The sequence below is a fragment of the Etheostoma cragini genome, chromosome 2 (assembly GCF_013103735.1).
Source record: "Etheostoma cragini isolate CJK2018 chromosome 2, CSU_Ecrag_1.0, whole genome shotgun sequence".
NCBI lineage: Eukaryota > Metazoa > Chordata > Actinopteri > Perciformes > Percidae > Etheostoma > Etheostoma cragini.
Genome location: NC_048408.1, coordinates 8,872,763 through 8,897,634, shown reverse-complemented (window position 1 = coordinate 8,897,634; position 24,872 = coordinate 8,872,763). Strand labels below are relative to the sequence as shown.

Here is a 24,872-nt window from a genome sequence, read left to right as displayed (position 1 = left end):
AGTTCTGAAGGCAAAAGGGGGTCCAACCCGTTACTAGCATGGGGTACCTAATAAAGTGGCCGGTGAGTGTATGTTTCCAGTATTTACTCAGTGAGGATTTAGATCAATAAAAAGCTGATTTTTGTCTCTTTCCAATAAAGTTTCCATCAGGCTAAAGTAAAAGTGGTTAGGAAAGGAAAGAGAACGTTGTTTCTATATGGATCATCCCACATAAACACACACACAGTGTTACCTGGGCTGCTGTTGAGAGCCGTTAGAGCATCTAGGGCACATTTCTGAACTTTGCCACTGCCGATAACATTCCTCCAAACCTCGCTGCAACCAGCGGATGAGGAGGAAGAGATGCCACTGCAGATCCTTAACAATGACACAACCGCAGTGACAATTAAAACTGGAAGACAGGGGAGGACTTCAGAAGGCTGGGAGGTAAAGAGAGAGAGAGAGAGAGAGAGAGAGAGACGCAGAGATGTTAGTCTGCTTGTCATAAAGAATACAGTCTTCTCTCCTCTGTTCTGTTGTCTTTACCGCCTCACCGTGAGTGTGATCTGTGGTGTGTTTGTCAGACAGACACAGATCATAGAGATGCAGGAGGTTTTACTCTTCAGCTGCTCGAACACTGAAACCTGATGTTCGTCTGCTGCAGAGGAAAAAACATATTAAGTTATAAAAAATACCAAAATGTGTTCATTCTTTTTGCTGAACTCTGTATGTCTTGTGTTTTACCAGTGGTGTTTGTGCCCAGTAGAGTCAGACCAGTTATAATGTCGAGGGGGAGCAGTAGTATTCTCACAGCCCGGGCTGTGTGGACAGTATCACTGCACAGAAGAAGAAGAAAACAGCACCCATGGGTAAATAACATCCTGGTTACTGGTAAGTGGTGATGGTAAGAGTGTGAAGTGCTGCTGGGATCAGATGCTTACTGGTGACCTCTGCAAAGCAAAGCAGCTGCAGCATGAATGAGGTCAGCGGGTCGGCTAATGGTCAACATGGACGATAGAAGACGGGTGACGCGTTGGTCTGGGACACGTCCATCAGGGCCACAGCTGCTGAAGAAGAACGTTGTTTAAGAAACCACTCATTATATGTTTGATTTATATCTATGCTATGCAGTGTCATTTTTTCTCTCTTTCTTTTTACATTCGGTCCAGCAGTCAAGGCAGCTTCTCTCGTACATTTCTTTATACTGTGTTGACTGTGAATACACAAAAATTGTGTTATAACTTATCTACGTTAACTTATCTATCTTAAGTCTCCCAGCTAATCCTGCCTTGGACTGACCAAAGTTGGAGAAAGAGTTATCTAGCTGATGTGATCTTACCTAGCTACTGGACCTGTGCAACTCCCAACAAAGATAGTATAGGAGTGAGATGTCTCACTTTGTAGCGAAAACAGAGACCCAAACACAGAGGGTGAAAAGAGGAACTGCAGCAATGTGCAATACAACTAAACTATGGTGTTTTTTTCGAAATTAAACCATGTAAACCTATTTTGGCACAACCACAAAATACAATTATGAACCTGAAAATGAGCATAATATGGGTGCCTTATAAGGTACGTTAGGTTAGAGAAAAGGGTCACCTGTTAAAGGACTCTGTAGATTTATGATAAACTGCTGAAAACATCATTTCACATTAAGACTGGGCTTTCATAGGAGTGCTCACAACCTTCTGGCACATTTAGATTCTATACAAGAGGATGGAGCCTTGTAAAAATAAATTGCAATGTTGAAATTAACACCATTGCATTGATAAAGTCATTGTTAAATCCAAGCTCCTTCGGCAAGGAAGATGCCTTCTGTCTGATCTGTGACAATAATGTTAACTTGTGTATTATTTACATTTTTAGTATTTAATGTCATTGTATTTATTGGTGCATTTACTTTTTTTAAGATTTTCTTTTTAGGCATTTATGGATATGACAGCTGAAGATGTGAAAGGGGAGAGAGAGAGGGGGGATGCCATGCAGCAAAGGGCAGCAGGTCGGAGTCAAACCCGGGCCGCTGCGTCGAGGAGTAAACCCCTATAAATGGGTGTTACACTGTGTTTGTGTTCATATGAGAGAGCCGGTGTACCTGTTTGCAGCCAGAATGACATCCATCAGCGGCAGCGTGAGCTGACTGCAGCCTGCTGCCACTAGTTCTTCCAGAGAGTCTGTGACGGTCTCCAGCAGCTTGTCCCGGAGAGGAGGCCCGGCCTGGGCCAGGAGCAGGGCCAGAAGTTTGAGTATCTGCAGACTCTGATGGAGCTTTGTGTTTTCTTTGGGAATCAGAGACTCCTTGAGGTACTCTGAGATCCCCTTAACAACAGCCCCGTACTCTTCGCAAGTTTCCATGGGGACGGCTGGGGATTCTAAGTCTGTAACAGAGTGATGTATCCTCCTCTCATCTTCTTCTTTGTTATTGACGCCGTTAGATCCTGCAGACGAGACTTTCTGAAAAAAGAGCAGGATGTGGGCGAGCATTTGATTGGCGGCTGAGGCAACAAATAGACTCTTGTCTGTCTGGAGTTGTAGGAGCGAAGCAATGAAATCTGGAGAGTGGGGGGAAACAGATTTCAGCTAGGAAGTGGTAAAATAACATCTTTATTCCTAAATACTGCCTGTCTCCATCTCATCAAATTATCTTTTATGATAGACATCATATTGGAAAAGATGGTCTCATATCCTACATTAGGTTTCACCTGATTGTACAAAGAAACTGAGAGCCTTTGGATGTTGCAGCATGCTCCTTAAGCCCAGGATCCAGCCAATCCGTAAACAGGGATCGTCCCAGAGTCCTGCTTCTTGCCAGTGCTGAAGGTTGAAGACCTGGTTCAAAACAGATTGTTCCTGCAGAGGACATCTTCAAAGTTAGAAATTGTTTGTAACAATTTAGTAAAAGTACAAGGTGTCACTAACGCTACCTGAAGCATTTTGAAGCCGTCCTCAGAGGCGGCCATTAAGCCCGTGAGTCTGAGAGTGAAGGAGAGGACACCGGGGTCTGAAGCTTTGTTGGGAACCACAGTGGATATGAATTTGAGCAGACATGGGCAAGCCTCCAGCAGAGATCCTCCTTCATCAAGAGAAAAAAAGGTGCACCTGAGATAGTGGTACAGATCTAACAGCCATCTATCCATCCACAGCTGGAATAACCCTCAAGGCAGATCCTCCTGTTCGCCTCACTCTATACTACATTTGGTATGCATCATTTTGCCTTTGCCAGACTTCACACGACAGATTCACTTTGACAAATACTTTTCTTTTGGAATATCCACCATTTAAACTTTGTATCAAGCAAAATTAAAAAGGGTATCAGAATTATAGTGTTTAAGCTTAAATTACAATTTGTTGTTGTTCAATCAATTAGTCGACTGACAGAAATGAATCGCCCATTGGTACAATGGCACATCCAGATGTGTACTTCCTTCCTACGCCAAAACAGTGAAAGAAAGTTGAAACTGAAAACCAGTGACATTATAAAAAAAAAGCGGGGGGAAAAACTGTAACTGAAAAGACACAGACATTGAGAAAAATGATCATCATGCAAACAAATGTCAAAGTGAAATAATAAAATAGGATTGTGAGATTATTACTTTTTGACGTTTGTGTTGTATATATCAGTTCAGCCTTTTTCAGTGCCAATATTTGTTGTTTCAATGATACATTTTATTTGCAACACCAGTGAATACTGTCACTGTTCTAGCTCCACAGGTGAGCCCCATGCCACATACTCACACTAGTGATGTGTGGCTTTTGTTTCTTTTTCTTTGTTGTTACAGCACAACTTCTACTCAGCAGTTTTCATTCGTCTACTCCAAACAATGCTGACTACAGATTTATCCCATCTATTTGTTTGGATTATGTTGTGGTAAATGCATTAGTTTATTATTCAGCATAGGTTAACCGTATGTCTTCTATTTTTGTCCCAGTCTAAGAGCTTGGCTGTGACACTTTTTTGACTTTTTTTTGACAAAACATAACCAAACTATCCCGCCCAGTTTAGTACTAACCAGCCTCGGTGAGCCCTGTAAACCAGTCCAACAGTTTCTCCAGGCTGGTGTCATCGGGCACAGACCTCCCTGAGTCCGCCAGCACCTCACACACACTCGGCAGCAGCAAAACACACTCTCTGTCCATGGTACTAACGCGTGTATGTTATGAGCATTTAGGATAAACGGATATAAACTGAGAGTTTACAGCTGAATAGTTACATTGAAGCATATATGGTTAACTCCAACTCACGTATCTGGAAATAGAGCTGGAAGCTATGTAGCTAGTAAATGAAATGTGACAGCTAACGTTAGCAAAGAAATAACAAAATTCCTTCTAGTTTAACTCAACGTCCATCTCGCGGGAAATTGTTTCGGGTGTAGCTACCGGTTTGTGGCGTCCCTCTTATTTCTTTCAATGTAAAATGTGAGAGTCATAACTGGGACACTTGCACGGTTTACTGATCTATAAACGTGTAAGCAGGTTACATTTCACGTGGAGGCCCCAAATAGAACCGTCCCTATGTTTTACAACTCTAACTTCTTAGCGCAGCGCTTCCTTCTCTCCGAACCAGTTCCGGTGTTGCGTTTCCGTCACATCGTCCATTTTCACATAATCGCACATGGTGCCGCACCGGTCGAGGACCGTCAGCCTCTTAGTTTTGGGGATTCTGCTCTGTAGTGGCGAGAAAAACGTCTCGTAGTACCTGATAAATGCAAGATACGGTGGATATGGTGGACGACCCCGAGTATGACGAGGAGGAACCTTCCTTCAGCGACCCGGAGGATTTTGAGGATGACATCGAAGATGAGGGTGAGAGGCAGCAGGAAAAATGCCGGCTTTCTGGCCTGTTGCTAACAGTTAGCTAGCTAGCTAACTAGCGTACAGCCCTGTTAATGGTACTAGCTACATATGCTACTAAGCTAAGTTGTCATTTTACCTTCTCGTCCGTAATATCTAAACTGTGAGGTAGAATTTTCAGGAATTAAACGGATACATCGCCGTTTTGATTAAAAGTATTCTGAACGACCAACCCCGTTTAACGTTAATATCACTAGCTAGCTAACGTTACTGTTGTAGCCTCACCCCCACCGTGGCCTTGTCGCTGTCATTTGGAAAATTGAGACGGGACAAAGCACATTTTATCGTTATGTTAGCTGTCGGAATAGGTGATTGAAACCAAGACCGTTGCTGCAAACCTGCAGTCGGTGGTTTGCATGAAGCAGCTGGCAATAGAAGCTGTCTTTCACATCAGTGTAACATTAACCCTAACTCCATCGTATCCCTCAGGTCTGCAAATGATCTGAAAAAATGACACATCAGCAATGTGACACTTATACACTCAGTTGCCAGTTTATTAGGACCCTAGATCAAAATCTATCAAGTTTAACACAACAGTCCTACCAGACATCCCGTATGAAGTGTTCAATGTTCAATTTTCGTTCACACTGGTGTTGGTTCAACGGTACGGTCATTTCGGAGGTTCGTGGTGCTGTTGAATTGCATTTTTTTTCATATATACATTTTTATCCATCCCTGGTTAAATAATAAAAAAAAAAAGTTAGACTAAACCATAGAAACCGTCATTAGTGTAAACCAATAGAATTCAACAACACCACAAACTACAGCCTCCACAATAACCAATGCGTTGGATTAACACCTCTTTGAAACCTGATATTGTATTAATTTAAGATAGATGGACCTAATAAACTGACAACTGATTGTAGCACACTTCTGAATTATATAATTCAAGCTTAAAATAACTTTCCACACTGTGCTGTATTTTACCTGCCAACTGGGTTTGTAGAACAATGTAAAATTTGACTGGTGGGTGGTATGTTGGTAAATGCGCATTCTGTTTCTGCAACATCACTAGTTGAATTTCATCCAAGAACCTTTGTTGTATGTACCCTCCTTTTTCCTGTCTGTCTTTTACTCTGTTAATGTCCAGTATAGGCCAAATATTTACTAAATAATAGCTAATGACCATTTCAATGATTTAAAAAAAAAAAACTAAACATGAATCCAGTGGTTGTGTGGCAATTGAGAAACATTGGGTTATGCAAATGTATTTGGAAGCCCAGGCTAACCACAGACAGATCAGATAAGTGACTTCACACCCTGATCTTCCCACCCCTCCCTCTCTTCAGAGTTCTTGGAAGACATCCTGAGAGAGAAGCCTCAGGAGGCTGACGGTATAGACTCGGTGGTGGTGGTTGACAACGTCCCTCAGGTCGGCCCAGAGCGTTTGGAGAAACTCAAGAATGTCATACACAAGATTTTCTCCAAGTTTGGCAAGATCACCAACGAGTTCTATCCTGATGCTGATGGCTTGACCAAAGGGTATGTGTATCGCTGTCTACTATGTTATGACATTATAATGCAGAAATGTTGAATATAAGATGTAACACAGACCCATATCTTACACAGGTACATCTTCTTGGAGTATGGTGGTCCTACCCAGGCCCTCGAGGCGGTAAAGAACGCAGATGGATACAAACTCGACAAACAGCATACATTTAGGGTCAACCTCTTCACTGACTTTGACAAGTAAGTGTTAAGTGTTTGGTAAGGACTGCAGCAAATGTGACGGCGGATATATGTAAAACAAGTAGATTAATTCTGTTCGCTTATTTCCCCAGGTACATGAACATCAGTGATGAGTGGGAAACTCCAGAGAAGCAGCCATTCAAAGATTTTGTGAGTATTATTATTAACACTTCATTTGTAATCATAAGTAGTTTATTACATGTCCTTTTTTTCATTTTCAAATTTAGCTAAACCCTTGGTTTTACCTCTATGAAATACTTTAAAGTTGTCCACTTAATATTATATAATTAATATGTCTGTCTGCGCATCGGAGTGAGAATGCGTGTGAATGTTTATCTGATCTATCTGAGCAGGTGGCACCTTGTACGGCAGCCCCGGCCACAGTGTGTGAATGTTTCCTGTAGATGTAAAAGCGCTTTGAGCAGTTGTTAAGACTGGAAAAGCGCTATATAAATACAGCACATTTACATTTAGGGAAATATGCGCCATTGGATTGAGGACGCAGACTGTCGTGACCAGTACAGTGTGATCTACGAAGCCGGAGAGAGGACCGCCATTTTTGCAAATGATGCTAAGGAGCCAATCACATCTGAAGAGAGAGCAGTAAGTAGTTGATCACACTTTGAATTACAAGGTATCAAATGTAATTCAACAGTAGTGGTTGGCTTGCAGACTAATAACGTTTCTGTGTCTTGATGCAGCGCTGGACAGAGACGTACGTCCGCTGGTCTCCAAAAGGCACCTACCTGGCCACCTTCCACCAACGTGGCATTGCATTGTGGGGCGGCGAGAAGTTCAAACAGATTCAGAGGTTCAGCCATCAGGGAGTGTCCCTCATCGACTTCTCACCATGTGAGAGGTAATCAATATTCTGTTTATCACCACTTATAGACACTTTCGTAGCATTAGTCGCTACCCAATGAACTCTGTGTGTGTGTCCCTCAAAGTCCCCCCCCCCCCCCTAACCTATCTGCTGTTTAGTTGGCACCACCTTTTTAAAAACAAACAATTAGATAAATATGATTCACACTGAAAAGAATGTAGATTTTTAGCTAGATTCACATAGGTCTGAATGTTTTGCTCTTTAGAGAAATGAGACTTGTACAGATTTTAAATCTGGCTGCATAAGTGTGAACAATTCTTTATTTAGAAAAATGGAATATAAAGATTACAATAAACTAGGGATGTCACAGCAAAGTTTTTTGCACCCTCATTATCGTTGGGCATCGGTTGATACATAGTCTGATGCTATTATCTACCCAAATGTTGATAAGATATCCAAATAATGAAGGTCCTGGCAAAACTATCAATCTGATTATCTTAAATAATTATCAATGTTAGATGAACTGCTTTGTTTCGGCATCATCTGAAGCTCCTTGTGTGGCTTTGGTGCCTTCCAGGTATGTGGTGACTTTCAGTCCGCTGATGGACACCAAGGAGGACCCACAGGCCATCATCATCTGGGACATTCTAACCGGACAGAAGAAGCGAGGTTTCCATTGCGAGAGCTCTGCACACTGGCCCATATTCAAGTCAGTACTTTGTGCTTGTTTCTTTCTCATTGTAAAAAATCCCATTTACTTCAGTGGTGCTTTCATATTTGTTGCTCCTGCAGTCACTAAAATATAAATGATAATGGAGCATATTGGTTCTCAGATGGAGCCACGATGGGAAGTTCTTTGCCAGGATGACCACAGATACGCTGAGCATCTATGAGACTCCAGTAAGTACCCATAACAAAAAACCTATAGTTATATTCATTCATGTGTTACTCAGTGTGCAAGTGATATTAAAGCCGTGTTTCTGCTGCTTTCAGTCTATGGGCTTGCTTGACAAGAAGAGTCTCAAGATTACTGGAATCAAGTAAGAGTCCTTGACGATGCTTTTATGATTAGTTTTTTCCAGTTGTAAATTGTGACTGCTTTCTTTCTGGAGATATTGACAATATTCTGTGTGTCTACAGGGACTTCTCATGGTCTCCTGGTGACAACATCATAGCGTTCTGGGTCCCTGAGGACAAAGATATCCCAGCAAGAGTGACTCTGATGCAGTTGCCTTCCCGTCAGGAGATCCGTGTCCGCAACCTCTTCAATGTTGTCGACTGCAAACTGCACTGGCAGAGAAATGGGGATTACCTGTGTGTGAAAGTGGACAGGACTCCTAAAGGAACACAGGTACACAGGGGGAGAGAAACTGGAAACAGCCAAGACGTCACTGGTAAAAAAAAATATACATACCATTTGCTCAATTAATGTTTCAATCCATTTCAGGGCGTGGTCACCAACTTTGAAATCTTCCGCATGAGAGAGAAGCAGGTTCCTGTTGATGTGGTGGAGATGAAGGGTAATAACATTATAAACACACAAAGTAGTGCATGTTGTTTCCCATAGAAGCCCCCCCCCCCTGATTTTTTGTTTGCTGTGTTTCTGTCTATCCAGAAGGCATCATAGCATTTGCATGGGAACCCAACGGCAGCAAGTTTGCTGTTCTCCACGGAGAGTCTCCCAGAATCAACGTCTCTTTCTATCATGTCAAAAACAACGGCAAGATCGAGCTCATAAGTGAGTAAATCCTGCAATCATGCCAGCTGTCCTATTGTCACGGTGTTGCACAGTCTAATGTTGCACAGTGTAGGACCTCCACTGAATGTGACAATTAGTCCTTTTTTTTTTTCTACAGAGATGTTTGACAAGCAGCAGGCCAACAGCATCTTCTGGAGCCCCCAGGGACAGTTCTTGGTGCTGGCCGGTCTCAGAAGGTCAGTTGTGTGTGTGTGTGTGTGTGTGTGTGTGTGTGTGTGTGTGTGTGTGTGTGTGTGTGACTCAAGAAGCCACTGATGACAAACTAAATAACTTTTCTGACACTTCTTATGAGAGCTAAGCTCCTGATTCTAACTCTGACCCGAGTCTCACAGTATTATATTTGAATGTCAATTTGTGTGTGTAATCGTATCTTTTCCTCTGTGTGTGCAGTATGAATGGAGCTCTCGCCTTTGTAGACACGTCAGACTGCACCATGATGAACATAGCAGAACACTACATGGCCTCTGACGTAGAGTGGGACCCGACTGGCCGCTATGTCGTCACCTCCGTCTCCTGGTGGAGTCACAAGGTGCCTGTTGCGCCGAAGTTTTTTTAAGCTCTTTGTCTTCCGTATTACTCAACAAAGACAAGCAATAAATCATTGTATAGGATGAATAACAGACTAAATCGCAGCCTTTGCAATTAAGAAATCGCGTTTTAACAAATGACGATATTATTGCAAATGCAATTAATTGTTCAGACCAATTTACTGTAGGTGGGTGTAAATTCATACTGAACTGGCACTCACATCCTATTCCTCCACTGTTTTTATGCATGAGTCTAGGTGGACAACGCCTACTGGCTGTGGACTTTCCAGGGCCGTCTGCTTCAGAAGAACAACAAGGACCGCTTCTGTCAGCTGCTCTGGAGACCCAGACCTCCTACCCTGCTCAGCCAAGACCAGATCAAGGTACCGTTTAACGCGTGCGTGCGTGCGTGCGTGTGTGCGTGTGCGTGCGTGTGTGTGTGTGTGTGTGTACACAAACGCAGTGTGTGTGGAGCCAGTGATGACAAGTTAAATTACTTTTCTGACACCTCGTATGAGAGCTGCTCTGTGGCTCCTGATTCAGACTCTGATCTGAGGCTCACAACTACGTCCTGTGTACGAGTGCCACACATACTCCACATTGTATTTGTCCTATGTTTTGTTGTTGTGGAACTTTTCTTTGCGTTTAATATACCCCTCTTCCTCTTGCAGTTGATCAAGAAGGATCTTAAGAAATACTCAAAGATCTTTGAGCAGAAGGATCGTCTGAGCCAGTCCAAGGCTTCTAAGGTTTGACCTGTTCATTTCTATTTTACCTTTTTTACTTATTAGTTTGTTGGGAATGATGCTATACTATTTTGGCCCTCGTGGTATTTTCAGCTTCCTCATTAACCAGTTAATACAGTGTTTACATACAGTATGATTATTGTGTGTTTAAGCTTAATTTATGTTGTGACTCAATGTATTTTGTCTCTTGAGATTTAAAGGATCTCAAGATCCATTTTTTCCATACTAAAGACTAACAAATGATTTACAGAGGCCCCTTAACACATCAGAGGAGTGAACAAGCTGCATGTTTACAAATCACAAACATTATTCTGTTTGATGAAACTAAATGTTGTGTGTGTCTGGGTTTGTGAGTAGGAGCTGGTGGACAAGCGCAGGTCCATGATGGAGGACTACCGTCGCTACAGGGAGACAGCGCAGCAGACCTATCAGGAACAGAAGAGTATCCGCCTCGAGCTCAGAGGAGGTGGGAGCTTTCTCGTGATCTGTGCCCCTTAACCTTTACCTCCCCTACCTGTCTTCTTTAATTTAAAATAAAAATCAATGACGTTTGTTTATTTTGTCTTCCAGGAGTGGACACTGATGAACTGGATAGCAATGTGGACGACTGGGAGGAGGAGACCATTGAGTTTTTTATCAACGAAGAAATCATTCCCCTTGGAGATCTGTAGTCCCCCACGCAGGTAACACTCCAACACAGTTGGATATGTCCATCACACAATTAAGATTTATTGGAAAATCTTCATTTTGAAATTGTGTCATTGTATAGCTCGGGGCCAGTGGTTGGTCTCGTCTTTACTGCATGTTAGGTCCTGTCTAAAGGTCATATCGGGGCGCCCCATGTACAGAGGCTCAGTCCTTGACGCAGAAACCGTGGTTCCCCCCCCCTCTCTCCCCGCTTTCAAGACTTCTCAGCTATCTTATTGAAAAAGGCCTAAAAAATGCCCCCAAATCAATCTTAATTTTTTTTACTTCAGTTTTATGTGCTCACGTTTTTGAGATGAAAAATCTCCAACTCTCCTAATACAATGGAGGTGATTGTATTTTAAGATGTTGCTCAAAGAAATGAAACTGCTGCTGCAAATCTTAATGTCTTTCAGTAAATGTGTCTTTTTATTCAATGGAAAATGGCTGCATCATATAACCGTTCTGTACCAACTTGTTCAGTCTTTGTACAGCTGCTGAATTTGACAAAAAAAGAAACCGCTATTCAACAACATGGGGGGAAATTAGTCACATTCCTCTTTCTGCCTTGTATAGTGATTGTAGCCGTTAACATTGACAACCACTGTTAGACTGAAATAGAAACATGGATTTATTCAACTTGCGCTCTCTCTCTCTCTCTCTCTCTCAGTCCATCTGTTTTTGTGTGGAAGAAGGAGAGAGGAACTGCGTCACTGATTGGAGAAGGTCAACGACAACGCAGTGAATTTTGGGGTTCCCGATCACGAGCCCCATCATTCAACTTTAGTGACATCATCAAAGCACGCCTTGCGGATCAACAACCACATCGGGGGACAAGAGAGGATACTTTGAATTTGATATTTTCTCTTTGTCTCTCACCATCATCCGCCCCTTTTTTTCTTTTTTTTTTTCTCTGTGGAACTTATTTAGTACTGCCTGTTTTTTTTCTATTCATTAATTGCAGTCACTCACTCTCTAATCTCAACCCCTTGTCTCTTACCGGACCTTCTTTTTTCCAGTTTTTTTTAATGAACTAGCCTCACCATGCTAGTGTGTTATCACAGGGCAGCACAGAGTGCCATACCAGTGGGGGGTGAAGGCGTTGTGACTATACAAGTAGCCCTCTTTATAAATGTGCTGATGTGGCGCTATAGTGGCCTGTATCCTCCTCCTTTCAGACTAGGCTTTCACACAGGGAGGGGGTCCGCAGTGGGAATAACTTTAAATAAACATTCAAACACAATACTACCTGACTGTGTCTTGGGTTTGGTTCTTTATTTTAAGGAAGTAATATGTTGTATAGTCCTGTTCAGATCAACCTGAGTGACATGGGCCAACCTTTTTGATAATTATGAAGCTTTACATTCTCTGGTTCCAGCCACTGAAATGTCACAACTTGCTGCTTTTTTATATTGAATCACTTTAAATGATATATCTTTTGGCTTTGGACAATTGTTTGTACAAATCAAGCAATTTTAAGGTGTCACCCGCAGCTCCAGGTAAATGATGGGTATGTGTTTAAATGAAGCCTTAAATTGTAACTAAAATGTCCTTAAGGTAAAATCTCTTTCTGCTCGGATGAGTTTTATATTTCTATCTTTCGCCATAGTTACAAATATTTGTAAGTGTAGGTCACTTCTCTGCTTCATATCTACTATGTATTTTGTGGTGCTGAAGGTTTTTTTGCACCCAAGATCATTGGGTTCTCTTTATTCTTCTGGTTAGCTGTCCTGTCATTAAGGTGAAAGTCTTCCTCGTACATTTAACAAGCCATCGCTACCATGACTCGCACTCCTTCAATGTGCTTTTGGAAAGTAGATTACAGTATAATTTGTGTGGCGTAAATGAACTGCTCTGAAGACTTTTGTTGAGAAGTTTTCTAGCAGGTTTGCTTGACCTATATCCACCCTAACAGTAACAAAGGGTTTTTATATTTTATTGCATCACTGTTATCAAGACAAACCATTTCTGCAGCATACAGGGAACGGTTAGTTGTGCCAATACCATGTAGGTTCATTAGTTAATCCCTAATGGAAATGTGGGATCAGTGTTGTTGCACTCTATATATTGACTCTATAGGCTGCAAAGATCTTTTACCTCATTTACCTAACGATCTGATGCATGAACAGATGTTCACTGCGATGTTTGACAAGGTGGACACCAGTGAGCTGAAGGGTAGGAAAAAGATATGTCCTCAAATGTACTTTCATTGTTCCCATCTGAGCCATAACTCCAATTTTTGTCTTTTATTTGGATTTAGAGAGGATATAAGTCAGTTTTTTGGTTTCACCAGTGGTGGAAGAAGTAATCAGATGTTTCACTTATGTAAAAGTAAGAAGTATTTTCAGCAAGATTAAATTCATCATAAGTTAAAACTTGTGCATAAAGGCTTATTACAATTAAAATAGTTATATAAGTCCATCCATCCATCTTTGTTTGCTCATCTGGTATCGGGTCGCGGTGGGAGCAGCCTCAGCAGGGGAAAACATCCCACACTTCCCTTTCTAGAGCCACATTAATGTTGTAATATTGTCAGTGACAAATGCATATACAGATGTGTTCAGAATAATAGTGTGTTTAATGCTCAAAATCCTTAGAATAACTTACAAGTCCATAATAGCAACTCATTGGGAACGCTGCACATTCAATGCAAAATCAAAACATTACCAAAATCTATCAAGTTTGTGTTATACCTTTATAGAAAGTGAAGAAAAAGGAATATTCCGCTGTACAAAATAGCATTTGTATTTTTTCTTACAAATTCAAACATTTACTGTATAAACTGAAAATGTCTCAAGGGTTTGCTTTACTTTGAAACATTGCACTAATATTTAGTTGCATATCCTTTACTTGTTGGATTGCTTCACATCTGTGTTGCATAGAGTCATCTGGAACCAAGACTTTGCTCGCTTACTGGGGTGTTTTGGGTCATTGTCTTGTTTAAAGACCCATTTCAAAGGCATTTCCTGTTCAGCATAAGGCAACATGACCTCTTCTAGTATTATGATGTGTTGAAACTGATCCAGGATCCCTGGTATGCGATAAACAGGCCCAACAGCACAGTTTTGAGAAACATCCCCATAACATAATTTTTGCCCCACCTTGCTTTAGTGTCTTCACAGTGACTGTGGCTTGAATTCAGTGCATGGGGGTTGTCAGACAAACTGTCTGTGGTCCCTAGACCCAAAAAGAACAATTTTGCTCTCATCAGTCCACAGAATGTTGCGCCATTTCTCCTTTGGCCAGTCAATGTGTCCTTTGGCAAATTTCACTCTGTTCAGTACATGTCTTTTTTTCAGCAATGGGACTTTGCGGGGGCCTCTAACTGATAGCTTTGTTCCACATAGCCTTCCTCTGACCCTAACAGAACTCACAGGTAACTTTAAGTCTTCTCTGATTTTCCTGGAGCTGATCATTGGTTGAGCCTTTGTCATTTTGGCTCTGCTTCCATCCATTCAAATGGTAGTTGGCCGTTTTCTCAACATCATTCAGGCTTTTGATGCCGTTTCAAGGCATTGGAAATCATTTTGTCTGAGCAGCCTGTAATTTACTGCACTTCTTTATATGTTTTCCTCTCTCCAATCAACTTATTAATCAAATTCCGCTGTTCCTCAGAGCAATGTCTGAACAACCCATTGTGCTGAGTATTTCAGTGTGATATGTGCTGTAATCGGCATGAAAAACATGCCATATCATTAAATATGGGCCATAATTGACACCTGTTTCTTTACAGAATCAATCACTTCACTAACTGAACACAACACTGCTATTATTTTGAACAAGCCCCTTTCAATTATAGATTCATTACACAGAATGAGCAGCATGCATGTCATGACTGTTGAGTTTTTGGGGGTTTTCTATGACTCTACAACACTTACTAGTAAATTATTTACCATGTAGAAATATCACTTCGAACAAAAAACATGATTTAAGAGTTAGTGAGGTTGTACCGCTATTATTTTGAACACAACTGTACAAGCATCTTAATGTGGTAGTCTGCACATTTGAGATACTTGGTATACCACTAGGTAGATAAGTAGTACAGTACTACATCATCTTATCTAAGCATATCGCATGTTTTTTAATGGAAAAACGAGTAGTGAAATAGTTGTAGTGGTGTGAAAAGAGCAAATTTTAAAAAGTGAGAAGTGTAGAAAAGTCACGTATTTCAAAATGACACCTAAACACAGTTGGCACGTGCAGTATATCATCCTTGTGTGTTAAACAGCTCAATCAGAATGAGCTGGCAGTGATTCATCCAAATATTGATCCACCGGGGTGAGAAAACTATCAATCTGATGCTCTTGTTGTGGCACTGTCCAAGACTTTCTATCTTCCGAGGGAAATGACTTCACTGAAATTTCTGACTTTTTTAGTAACAGGATCCATGTGGTCTTAACTTTCAGTAGAATGCTGCTGCTGCTCCTGCTGAGCCACCTGGTCCTTTTGATGGGGACTGGAGACTGCGGCCAGACCGTCATTTTCACATCAGCTCACACAGATGTTATAAATACTCATTAAGAGACAGCTCTTCATTCACACATTGTTGATACCATGTTCAGACATGTATGGCGGTCAAAATAAGTTCAGAAAAGAAGAGAGCATGAACACTGAGTTACCAGAAAAATAAAAACACCTGTACCACATAAGGCAAGTCAGTAGAATAGCCCTGCTATGTGTCCTTACTTACTATTACTTTGGTTTTTGGTGCTTTCACTCAACTTTGTTTAAGTTGTACTTTATGGTGGGGTTATGTTGGACTGTATGATATTCAAAGTGTTTTTAAAATATATTGTACACCTCATTTACGACACATATGGAGGATTATTTATTGTTTTGTTGGCCAAAATGTTATAAAATGGAAACGTACAGAATCAAAACATATAAAACTCTATTGATGTGAAAAAAATTGTGTGTGGTTGCTAAAATCCACAAATAAATTATTTAATGAAAAATGTAGGTAGGTCAATGCTAAATGAAAGCCCATTTGTGCCAAGAAATGAAAATGAAATACATAAAGCGTTCAAAAAAATTAAATCTAGTCTGTCATATCATCCTCAATGATTAAGTATGTGGTTATTGTGACCTTCTTTCTTATAACAACAGCTTACTGTCTTATAATACTGACTGAAGTATTTCATATCCTGACTTAGCCTACTATCTTTTGATTAAATATCTATATAAATAATGTTGACTATCATCTGACCAAGTATTTAAAATGTCTAATACGTTTCAATTAAGCTGCTTTCTCATAACAACTTTACTTCATATTTTGAGTTGTATCATAATTTTGAATCAATATTCTGTTTTATCACCACTTACAGACACTTTTGTAGCATTAGTCGTGTGTGTGTGTGTGTGTGTGTGTGTGTGTGTGTGTGTGTGTGTGTGTGTGTGTGTGTGAGTGTAGTTGCTGGATAGTTTCCCAAAAATATCGCGAGACTTTGCTTCATTCTGTGGGGAGCGTAGACCCGCCACAGTCCAGTCGTGCCCACCCAGTCTCATCACCGGTCTGACGGACAGACAGAGAGAGGTACAGCGGGCTAACGACAAAGGGCTGGCCGACCATGGAGCTCCTCTGCCGGGTAAGATAACACATGAACAGGTTATTTCTAGTATTAGTTTACTAGACAGATTCACGTTCAGACTGGTTTAACCGAATTGTTGATGTGATGCTCTCGATGTATAGGGCATAAAGGGAACAGAACCGGCTTTCGTGCACCTCAATTGGAGCATGGGAACGGGGTTCGTGGGGAGAACAAGCAGAGGAGACTGTGGAGAAAAATAAGTTCAGTCGTTCTGTTGTCGGCTGCTGAATGTGGAGGGGGGGGAAAAGTGTCCTTTTGCATGAGAGAGGGACAGTGTCCGCACCGGCCGGTGAAAGGGCATACTGTAAACTGTGTACTGTATTAAAGTTGTTGTCCAAGCGAGGAATGGAGAGAGGTCATGGTTAGTCCTCTGCGAAAAAGAAAAACATTCACTGAAAGGAACAGTCTGAACCTCCCTTTTTAAAAACAGCAGATTTTTCTTTTTTTTTTCAAACAATGTAAAAACAAAGGAGACAGGCTGTTAAAACGTACATACACTGCAAACTTGTCACTGAGCTCCACAACCACATTACACGTTTACACAGGAATATTTTAACATGTTTTCCCCCTTTTGCGCGTGTGCTTGTACAGCGCGTGCCAAGACATGAGAGAGTTTGTGGATGTTGATTTCTCAAAATAGGCCCCTCCAGTCAACGTGGAGTTTAGATTGTAAACCTATAGTGGAAAGAAGCACCACAGAAAAAAACTATAATTATCTCAAAATAAGAGCAGAACTTATAGCAAAACCCCCCAGTCTGGCTCTTGTTTGTGCTTTTATTAGGACTGTCATTTTTTCCACTATTTCCCCCAAACAGCAGATGTTTTTATGGGACAGAGATTAATGGGTGTAACACTAAACCCTCCAGCAGGCCTTGGACCGAAGCTGCTTCCACCCCCACAGCTCCGTTTGTTCACATCTCTGTGACAGCTGAGCGCCCCGGGCTGAGCCTGAGGTTCCCACGGCCCCTGGGCCAATTCACACTGGTCAAAACCATTTATACATACTTTGAATAATATTTTATGAATGATTTGGACTGTAAAGGATCAGCCTATGGCGAATGTCCAATCACAAGTGGGATTAATGAATGCCTTACAGTTCTCAGGAAGAAGTATTGAGATCTTTTAAACAGGCCAAGACAAAACATAAGGTAATGTTAATAGGTAGTTTCTTTCTTTTTGTAATATAATTTTTTGGGCATGTTAGGTCTTTATTTGACAGGGCAAGTGAAGACAGGGAAGGGGAGAGAGGGGGGGGAATGACATGCAGCAAAGGGCCGCAGGCTGGAGTCGAACCCCGGGCCTGCTGCGTGAAGGAGTAAACCTCTATGGGCAACTGAGCTATCTGGGCACCCATATTAGGTTATTTACATGCCACGTTTTTCTGTACAAGCAAAATCTTTCAACAAAGCTTCCTTCTAATGTGAAGAACAACAACCATAATAACATCATAACATCATATCATCATGGTGCAGTTCTACAGAAAGTCTATACTTGACATTATATAGCGACGTGAATCATTGCCCAGACTATGGCTTTTTCTACAGAGAGTAAGCTCCAATACTACATGTATGTAGAATACTGGCTCACACTTCTCAGTGTGCTAGTCGGATCACCGTGTTGGTTTGATAAACACTATCCCCTCACTAATTAATTTAGCTTTTTCATTTTAAGTAATAATAAACACCTGTCACATAAATTATGGCTACTGTGTTTAACTCGCCAACGCATTAATTATCACCCTGCTTATATGTTGTTTTCTATGTCTGTTTGTTTGTTTCTGGCGTGTAAAAACGTCCCTTTAGGCTGTTACATACTCTTGCATACTGCCTGTTACAAAGTATAAGATGAAATGATGCCTGGATGGTTGTTTGATCATATTCCCCTGACTAAAGATGTGTAAGGCAGTCATCTTAGTTTTAGTTAATTAGTAATTACTGTAGTTTGTTACATCGTGATGTTCATCGAATTAGATAAGAAGATTTAGTTATTCTCTCAGTCGTTACATAGACTCACTTTAAGATATCAGAAACATATTTGTGTTGCAGTTAGTCAAGGTCAAACTCATTTTTGCTACTTTTTATGCTGGCTAGTTTAATCTGTAATAACACATTTGTTTTTATAAGATTACCAAACATTTTGAATGCCAAATGTTAACGTAGGAGTTTTTCTCTCTGAAATGTAGTAGTAGTACAAAGTAGGCACACAAATTTACTTGGCTATGTTCCACCCAGAATGTGTTCTGTTAGGTAGAGCCACTGAAGATTCAACCTAATGTTTTACTTACTATGAATAAATCTGGTCTATAGTTTTACTTCCTTTAGACTTGAAAAGAGCAACAGAGGTCTGAGCTACATTTCCTTCTCTCAGTTACAGCTAGCAAGCAGGAAGTGTGTCCTTCCGCAATAGATGCCACCATGGAGCTGAGATAACCTCTTCCTCTTCTCTTCACCAATCTCGGCTCTGGAGTAATAATAACTATGGGAACATGGCGTGGTCTCCGAGTTGCGTTTATCCTTGGCTCTTTGTTTATGATCCTGCTGATCATTGTGTACTGGGACGACGTCGGGGGCTTCACCCTCTACCCGCTGCAGGAGCCCAAACACGAGTCACTTCACTCTAATTCTCACCCTCAGATGTCAACTCAGCCCTCACACTCTACGTCTACCAGCAAAGCCCGGACCAATTCTTCCTCCACCGCCTCCACTCCTGCTTCCAGTAAAATCCCGGCCCCAGAGGAGACAGGAGAATTAGCTGAGGAGCACATAGAGGAGGAGGGGAATGAAAAACAAGAACAGAGGAAGGAGGAAACAGCGGATGATGAGAAGGTGGAGAGGAGTCATACTGCTGTGGATGATAGAGAACAGGAGGCGAGGAAGCAGAGGATCTTGGATGTGTGTTCAGGAATGGACGGTGTGGAATTCCCCGGGAGGACTCGGGCATTTGAGCAGATCCCAAACAGGGAACTGGACCACCTGATAGTGGACGACGTTCACCAGATTATCTACTGCTATGTTCCTAAGGTATAGCTGCCAGCTGTGTGTGTGTGTGTGTGTGTGTTATTTGTGTAAACATGTAGGTGGTGGTATGCATGTGGGCGGTGAGTTAGTTCACTCTGTGGGTGTGAGTCCAAGAAAAATAACAAGAAAGACACAAACATCTTAAAATCACAGTTCTTCATTTTCCCTCTAGCTTTTTCAACTGGTCAAGACACACACACACACACACACACGTACACGTTTATAGTCCCTCGTCTTTCTGAACATCTTGTCTTTATTTTTCTTTCCCTCTCTCGTTCTCCGTTCAGGTGGCGTGCACCAACTGGAAGAGAGTGATGGTGGTTCTGTCTCAGTCTCTGATCTCGCCCTCCTCAGGAAAACCTTACACCGACCCAGAGGCCGTACCTCCTGACCTCGTGCACAACTCCTCTCTACACCTCACATTTGCTAAGTATGACACACACTTATACACACAAGATATGTACATTCTCACAGATGAATAGATGATAGATGGTATCAATTGTGCCTACTTTGAAATTCAGTTTCTTATTTGCAACACTTATCACCGTTCCATCATAGTGATATTCTCCTTAATGCTCCGGGCATTTATCAATTAATGAAGACATTTTTTTTTTAAAGTAATCACACACATTTATCTTTTGTAATTAATGGGCCGCAAACTGGGAAAACAGATGTGTTACGTCTCTCAGTGTTCATCAGCGTTTAAGCAAAAAATGATTGAGTGCTACTTAAATACACAGGTGTTGGCCATTAGTAATCAAAAGGCATCAAGTGACAAATCTCAAAGTATTCTTTATACCAGACATGTATTATGGTTAAAAAAAATTAAAAAGAGCACTTTATGTTGTATTTAGTATATTGGAGCAAAATGTTTGGCTATACCACACACGGACATCCAACATCTTGAATGGTATTGCGGAACAAAACAATGAATTGATAAAGAAAAAGACAAGTTTTCCAAGAGAGCACGTAGCCTACACAAACCAAATTGGTACACACAGAATCTAAAAGCTCCCACTTTCATTTCTTTAAAAACTCATTCAAAATATCTTGGTTTCTTGGTATCTTGGTATCTTGGAAGGAAACTTGGTTTGGAAATGATTGTGTGATTTCTTTCTTTAGCCAGTCTGTCTCCATACCTTTCAAAGAGGCGTTAATGAATAAAAAGTTACATTGTGTTCCTCCTTAGACAATTCTACACTAACTCTTGTCGTTCAGTTATACGGAAACTGTGTTTGAGCAACTATCCGTGTGCTAAAGGAGTTATTTGCTGATTTGACACTTGGAAGGGGAGAGTGGAAACGTCTGGCGGGGAGTTGCTGCTGCAGCACAGACTGACCTTTCTCTGCCTCTCAGGAGCTGTCTCTGTTTGGATATTATCATCTGAACCAGTTTTTTTATCTGCACTGATGTAAAAGGCACATCTGGTTCCCTTAAAGACTTATCTGTCTTTGTTTCTAAGTAATTTAGTGGTCAAATGTTTTCTATATTGCATGAGACTTAACTAACTCAAAAGCATTACAATCGCAACTTAAGAAGGATGACACTAAAGAACTGCTCTCATGGGGTTGTGTGCTTTTTGTGTCTTTTACTAGGTTTTGGCGCCATTATGGTTCTCTGTCCCGCCACCTGATGGCACTCAAGCTCAAGCACTACACAAAGTTTCTGTTCGTACGAGACCCTTTTGTTCGCCTTATCTCGGCTTTCAGGAACAAGTTTGGAAGGTGTGTGTCTTATTGTGTGTGGTTAGACATAGAGTGGCTGTGTGTGACTGTGCCAGTGTTTGAGTTGAGGGTGAGGCTGAGAAATGGGCTTCACTTTTGATCAAACAGCGGCCCTATCATTCATGAATTGCTAAAGCTTATGTACTTATGTTTGTTTTAAGGCCCAACGAGGACTTCTACAAGCAGTTTGGTTCTGTCATGCTGCGCCGTTACAGTAATGTGTCAGGCAGTTTGCCAGAGACAGCGGCTGAGGCGTTTGCAGCAGGAATCAAACCGACCTTTCAGCAGTTTATCACATACCTGCTGGATCCAGAGACCGAGAGGGAGAGTATCTTCAATGAACACTGGCGGCAGGTATTTGTCTTACACGGCTCTGTAAGGCTACACTTGATACAGTTTGGCAAAATGCATGATGAATGTTTTTGTGAGATCATTAGATCCCCTTCTGTTGGTCACATGCTATAAGACCATACCAGTGGAATATGCACTTATTGTCATTACCTAAGATTCTATCTGCCATTCACACTTTGTGTGTGTTAGTAATTCTCTATACTAGTACTATATTAGTGTGCTAATGTTGACATTGCACTATTTGGGCAGTTAATATACAATATGTTACTGTATCATTTTGTGTTAATAAGAAAAGATATAGGGATGACATTGGAACATGACTGCCAGTTTCTATTTGAATATTTGACAAAAAGAAATTACATTTCCTTTCTACTGATCTATTTCTTAATTTATTTTGTCAACTGTTGGAGCCATTGCCTTTCCTTTTTTCTTGTGAGCAGTTCTTTAACTTTTTTTCTGTGCTGTGTTTTTGCATCCATCAATTTAACATCCATCAAAATCAGATTTATTTTACCACACAAATGTAATCTTAGCATTAAATGTCTCCACTTCAAATTTGCTCTTTATTTCCTAACTCTGCTATTTATGGGATTATTGAGGACACACACACACACTCACACACACACACACACACACACACACACACACACACACACACACACACACACACACACACACACACACACAGTAGAAACACCTATGGGACAGAGACAGTTATTACACATAAAGTCACAAACAGATGCAGTTTTCCAACTGTAGGCCTGCTTTCTTTTTGTTTCAGGTGTACCGCCTGTGTCATCCATGTCAGGTGAAGTATGACTTCATTGGACGATTAGAAACTCTGGATACAGACGCCGAGCACCTGCTGAAGCTTCTGGAGGTGGATGATCTGTTACGCTTCCCTTTAGGGGCTCGAAACCGCACTGCAGCCAGCTGGGAACAAGACTGGTTTGCACAGATTCCCTTAACAAAGAGGAGAGAACTGTACAAGCTGTATGAACCAGACTTTGAGCTGTTTGGCTATCCCAAACCGGAGAGCACGCTCCACCAGTAGACCACAGTGAGCAGCATGGGTACTGCACTGTGTGTAGAGCCCACACCTCAACTACCTGCGCATAGCCAGCAAATGCCTTTACAGACTAGTCTGTTTGTTTTGTGCATGTTTTGTGCATACCTCAAATGACAGAAGTGCCTGCCGGCATTATTTTATTTTTTGTTTCATAATTTCATAGTATCTCTACAACAACTGCTTATAAGCTGCGTTATCACATTGGTCTGTTTTCCCCATTTAAAGGCACTTTGAATAGTATTTTCTGATGAGTATTTTGGTAATTTATCAGGAAAGGACTGGCTGACCTCTCTCTGAAGGGAAATATGTTGCAGAGAAATAAAGTGTTTTTTGTAAATGCTTGACTTTCCTTTTTTTATTTTACTGTGTACGTGGAAAAGAAATTCAGATATTTTGCATAAATTAAACCTGCAATGTTACAATGTAACAGTAATCCACTGCAGATAGAAGTTTCCCAGTTAGTTATTTGTTTAATGGGCTACTCCACAGATTTTACTTGTGAAGGTCAGTTTATCAACTCAATTTAGGCTTGGAGACAACTCTTTATTACCAAAAAAAACTTTTTCTAATGTTTGTGGTGGTCAATGTCACTGCCAGGGTGTCTGTGACAAGTTCTCAGATGTATTCATTTAAAATATGAAAACATCATTTTTTTTTGTTTTTACAAAAGGCTTCAAAGATGTCCAAGAAATAATCTCTTAATTTTAAATCAAAAATGCATCATAGATTACTTTCTGATGTAACAAAACTCTTAGAATCTGCAAATAAGTTTCATACATTTCTTTATGTTGTTACATAACAAAGATATAATGTGTAAAAAATAGGCTTCAACATATTCTTCCTACATACATGAGGGGGTTTCCAGTAATTTTTTTATATTGTGAGGGGTCATTGGCTGAAAAACAATTGAGAACCTCTGGTTTATTTTAAGAGGTAGGAGAATGTCAAATTTAACATATTTGGAGATACATGATTTTCAATGGACAGGAAGGGTGTGAAAAATTGTAATCTGAAAAGTGACTAAAGCTGTTGACAAATGTAGTGGAGTAAAAAGTACAACATTTAAAACTAGAATGCTTAAAGTCAAATTTGTAATGTCACCAGGTATAAAGTCTGGTACTGCACCAGACAATAGCAATGAACTGGGAAAGATGTTTTTAAGGAGGCCTAACCAGGGCAATGTACTGTATATGAGTACCAGGCCCCTGGAAGTGTGCCAGGCTTTAAAGGTTCCCTGCCACACATATTTCAACACTTTTGTGGTAATGTCTGAAGTTCTACCATGGACTCTGTAACATGTTTTGTGGAGAAGATGCCTTGGTTACTTTGTTTCAAGCCACTTTAAAGTAATATAGAAAGCCTGCAGGAAAACTGAGCTCGATTTGTGCCAGTTCTCATTAATATTCAACGAGCTAAGCTGCTTGACTCTGATTGGCTAACAGCTAGCCAATGAGAGCCTGTCAATCAGCCACCTTTACCCAGCGTCAGACTAACTAGCTTTTGTAACTGGCTGATTCCTCCTCTCATTTCTTTTCAGTGGCTAGAGCTAACAGCTACAGTTAGCAGTTCATTTTCACAATCACGACATAACACAAACACATATGGACCTAACATATTTTAAAAAACAACAAACTATCTGAACAAGAAAATGCAAGTAAAAACTGTTAGTTAATATGGAGACCAACATGTGCTCCTGTTCTACATGCCTGTTAATGCTAACGCATAGTCTGACCATTCAGGTAATTTTACATGTGGAAGCTGAAGGATTTGGCTTGATTTTCCACTGTCATATTTGTATTATTATATACATATTTGACTATCATAGGAATGAAAGGGGCTCCACCTCCAACGCTGTATCCTGTTCTCTGAAATGCATGATTGGTACATTTTCAGTTTTGGAACAAAGAACACTGCAATATAATATAGCTATTTGGGTTTGAAAAAGAAAACCAATCCACACAATTTGTCTCTCATTTATTGTCTATGGAGCAGCTCCGGATTTTATACATGATGACATCTCCAGTTTGAGACTTGCTTCTCTGGTTTCTGGCTTTGAAAAAATAGCTCA

At 40.9% G+C, this 24,872-nt stretch overlaps 3 protein-coding genes and 2 non-coding genes across 8 annotated transcripts in view; 4 read left to right on the top strand and 1 right to left on the bottom strand.

Annotated features, from left to right (window-relative positions):
- The window catches only part of brat1 (BRCA1-associated ATM activator 1), a 7,610-nt gene extending 3,133 nt beyond the window's left edge, over positions 1 to 4,477 (bottom strand). The window contains exons 1-8 of one of the 3 annotated variants that reach the window (XM_034887630.1): positions 3,987 to 4,477; positions 2,901 to 3,049; positions 2,679 to 2,826; positions 2,072 to 2,528; positions 921 to 1,046; positions 724 to 815; positions 534 to 634; positions 233 to 419 (exon numbers count right to left, since the gene is read on the bottom strand). In XM_034887630.1, the coding sequence (XP_034743521.1) occupies positions 233 to 419; positions 534 to 634; positions 724 to 815; positions 921 to 1,046; positions 2,072 to 2,528; positions 2,679 to 2,826; positions 2,901 to 3,049; positions 3,987 to 4,113 (1,387 nt within the window). In that variant the 5' untranslated portion in view covers positions 4,114 to 4,477. Of the gene's footprint in view, positions 1 to 232; positions 420 to 533; positions 638 to 723; positions 816 to 920; positions 1,047 to 2,071; positions 2,529 to 2,678; positions 2,827 to 2,900; positions 3,050 to 3,986 lie in introns of all 3 variants that reach the window. The other 2 variants (XM_034887612.1, XM_034887623.1) reach the window with 2 other exon arrangements.
- Positions 4,478 to 4,514: 37 nt separating this feature from the next.
- Positions 4,515 to 12,303, top strand: eif3ba (eukaryotic translation initiation factor 3, subunit Ba). Its single transcript, XM_034887736.1, has 19 exons — positions 4,515 to 4,779; positions 6,117 to 6,309; positions 6,397 to 6,516; positions 6,609 to 6,666; positions 6,991 to 7,119; positions 7,218 to 7,375; positions 7,917 to 8,048; positions 8,173 to 8,239; positions 8,333 to 8,379; positions 8,480 to 8,690; positions 8,787 to 8,859; positions 8,955 to 9,077; positions 9,196 to 9,274; positions 9,489 to 9,627; positions 9,883 to 10,008; positions 10,297 to 10,374; positions 10,729 to 10,837; positions 10,942 to 11,054; positions 11,726 to 12,303. Exons 1-18 carry the CDS (start codon positions 4,680 to 4,682, stop codon positions 11,040 to 11,042), a joined length of 2,043 nt encoding a protein of 680 aa, XP_034743627.1. The 5' UTR covers positions 4,515 to 4,679; the 3' UTR covers positions 11,043 to 11,054; positions 11,726 to 12,303.
- Positions 9,345 to 9,426, top strand: LOC117937810. The gene has a single exon (XR_004655258.1). It is a non-coding gene; the product is annotated as a small nucleolar RNA SNORD60 (small nucleolar RNA).
- LOC117937794 lies at positions 10,098 to 10,185 on the top strand. The gene has a single exon (XR_004655246.1). It is a non-coding gene; the product is annotated as a small nucleolar RNA SNORD60 (small nucleolar RNA).
- A 4,196-nt stretch (positions 12,304 to 16,499) lies between the features above and the next one.
- LOC117954205 (carbohydrate sulfotransferase 12-like) lies at positions 16,500 to 22,836 on the top strand. 2 transcript variants are annotated; one of them, XM_034887816.1, is made up of 6 exons: positions 16,500 to 16,640; positions 19,011 to 19,663; positions 19,948 to 20,090; positions 21,256 to 21,384; positions 21,546 to 21,763; positions 21,796 to 21,823. In XM_034887816.1, exons 2-6 carry the CDS (start codon positions 19,121 to 19,123, stop codon positions 21,798 to 21,800), a joined length of 1,038 nt encoding a protein of 345 aa, XP_034743707.1. In that variant the 5' UTR covers positions 16,500 to 16,640; positions 19,011 to 19,120; the 3' UTR covers positions 21,801 to 21,823. The 2 variants fall into 2 exon arrangements, with proteins under 2 accessions (XP_034743707.1, XP_034743699.1); XM_034887808.1 differs by lacking the exon at positions 21,796 to 21,823 and adding an exon at positions 22,517 to 22,836 and having other exon boundaries at positions 16,513 to 16,640; positions 21,546 to 21,738.
- Positions 22,837 to 24,872: the final 2,036 nt, after the last annotated feature.

Excerpts from the sequence above, each read along its gene's own strand:
- eif3ba (XM_034887736.1), top strand. The coding sequence starts at position 4,680 with ATGCAAGATACGGTGGATATGGTGGACGACCCCGAGTATGACGAGGAG. Across the intron at positions 7,376-7,916 it reads GACTTCTCACCATGTGAGAG|GTATGTGGTGACTTTCAGTC; the intron begins GTAATCAATATT and ends GGTGCCTTCCAG. Across the intron at positions 9,078-9,195 it reads CGGCAAGATCGAGCTCATAA|AGATGTTTGACAAGCAGCAG; the intron begins GTGAGTAAATCC and ends TTTTTTCTACAG.
- LOC117954205 (XM_034887808.1), top strand. The coding sequence starts at position 19,121 with ATGGGAACATGGCGTGGTCTCCGAGTTGCGTTTATCCTTGGCTCTTTG. Across the intron at positions 20,091-21,255 it reads CTACACCTCACATTTGCTAA|GTTTTGGCGCCATTATGGTT; the intron begins GTATGACACACA and ends GTCTTTTACTAG. Across the intron at positions 21,739-22,516 it reads TCAATGAACACTGGCGGCAG|GTGTACCGCCTGTGTCATCC; the intron begins GTATTTGTCTTA and ends TTTTTGTTTCAG.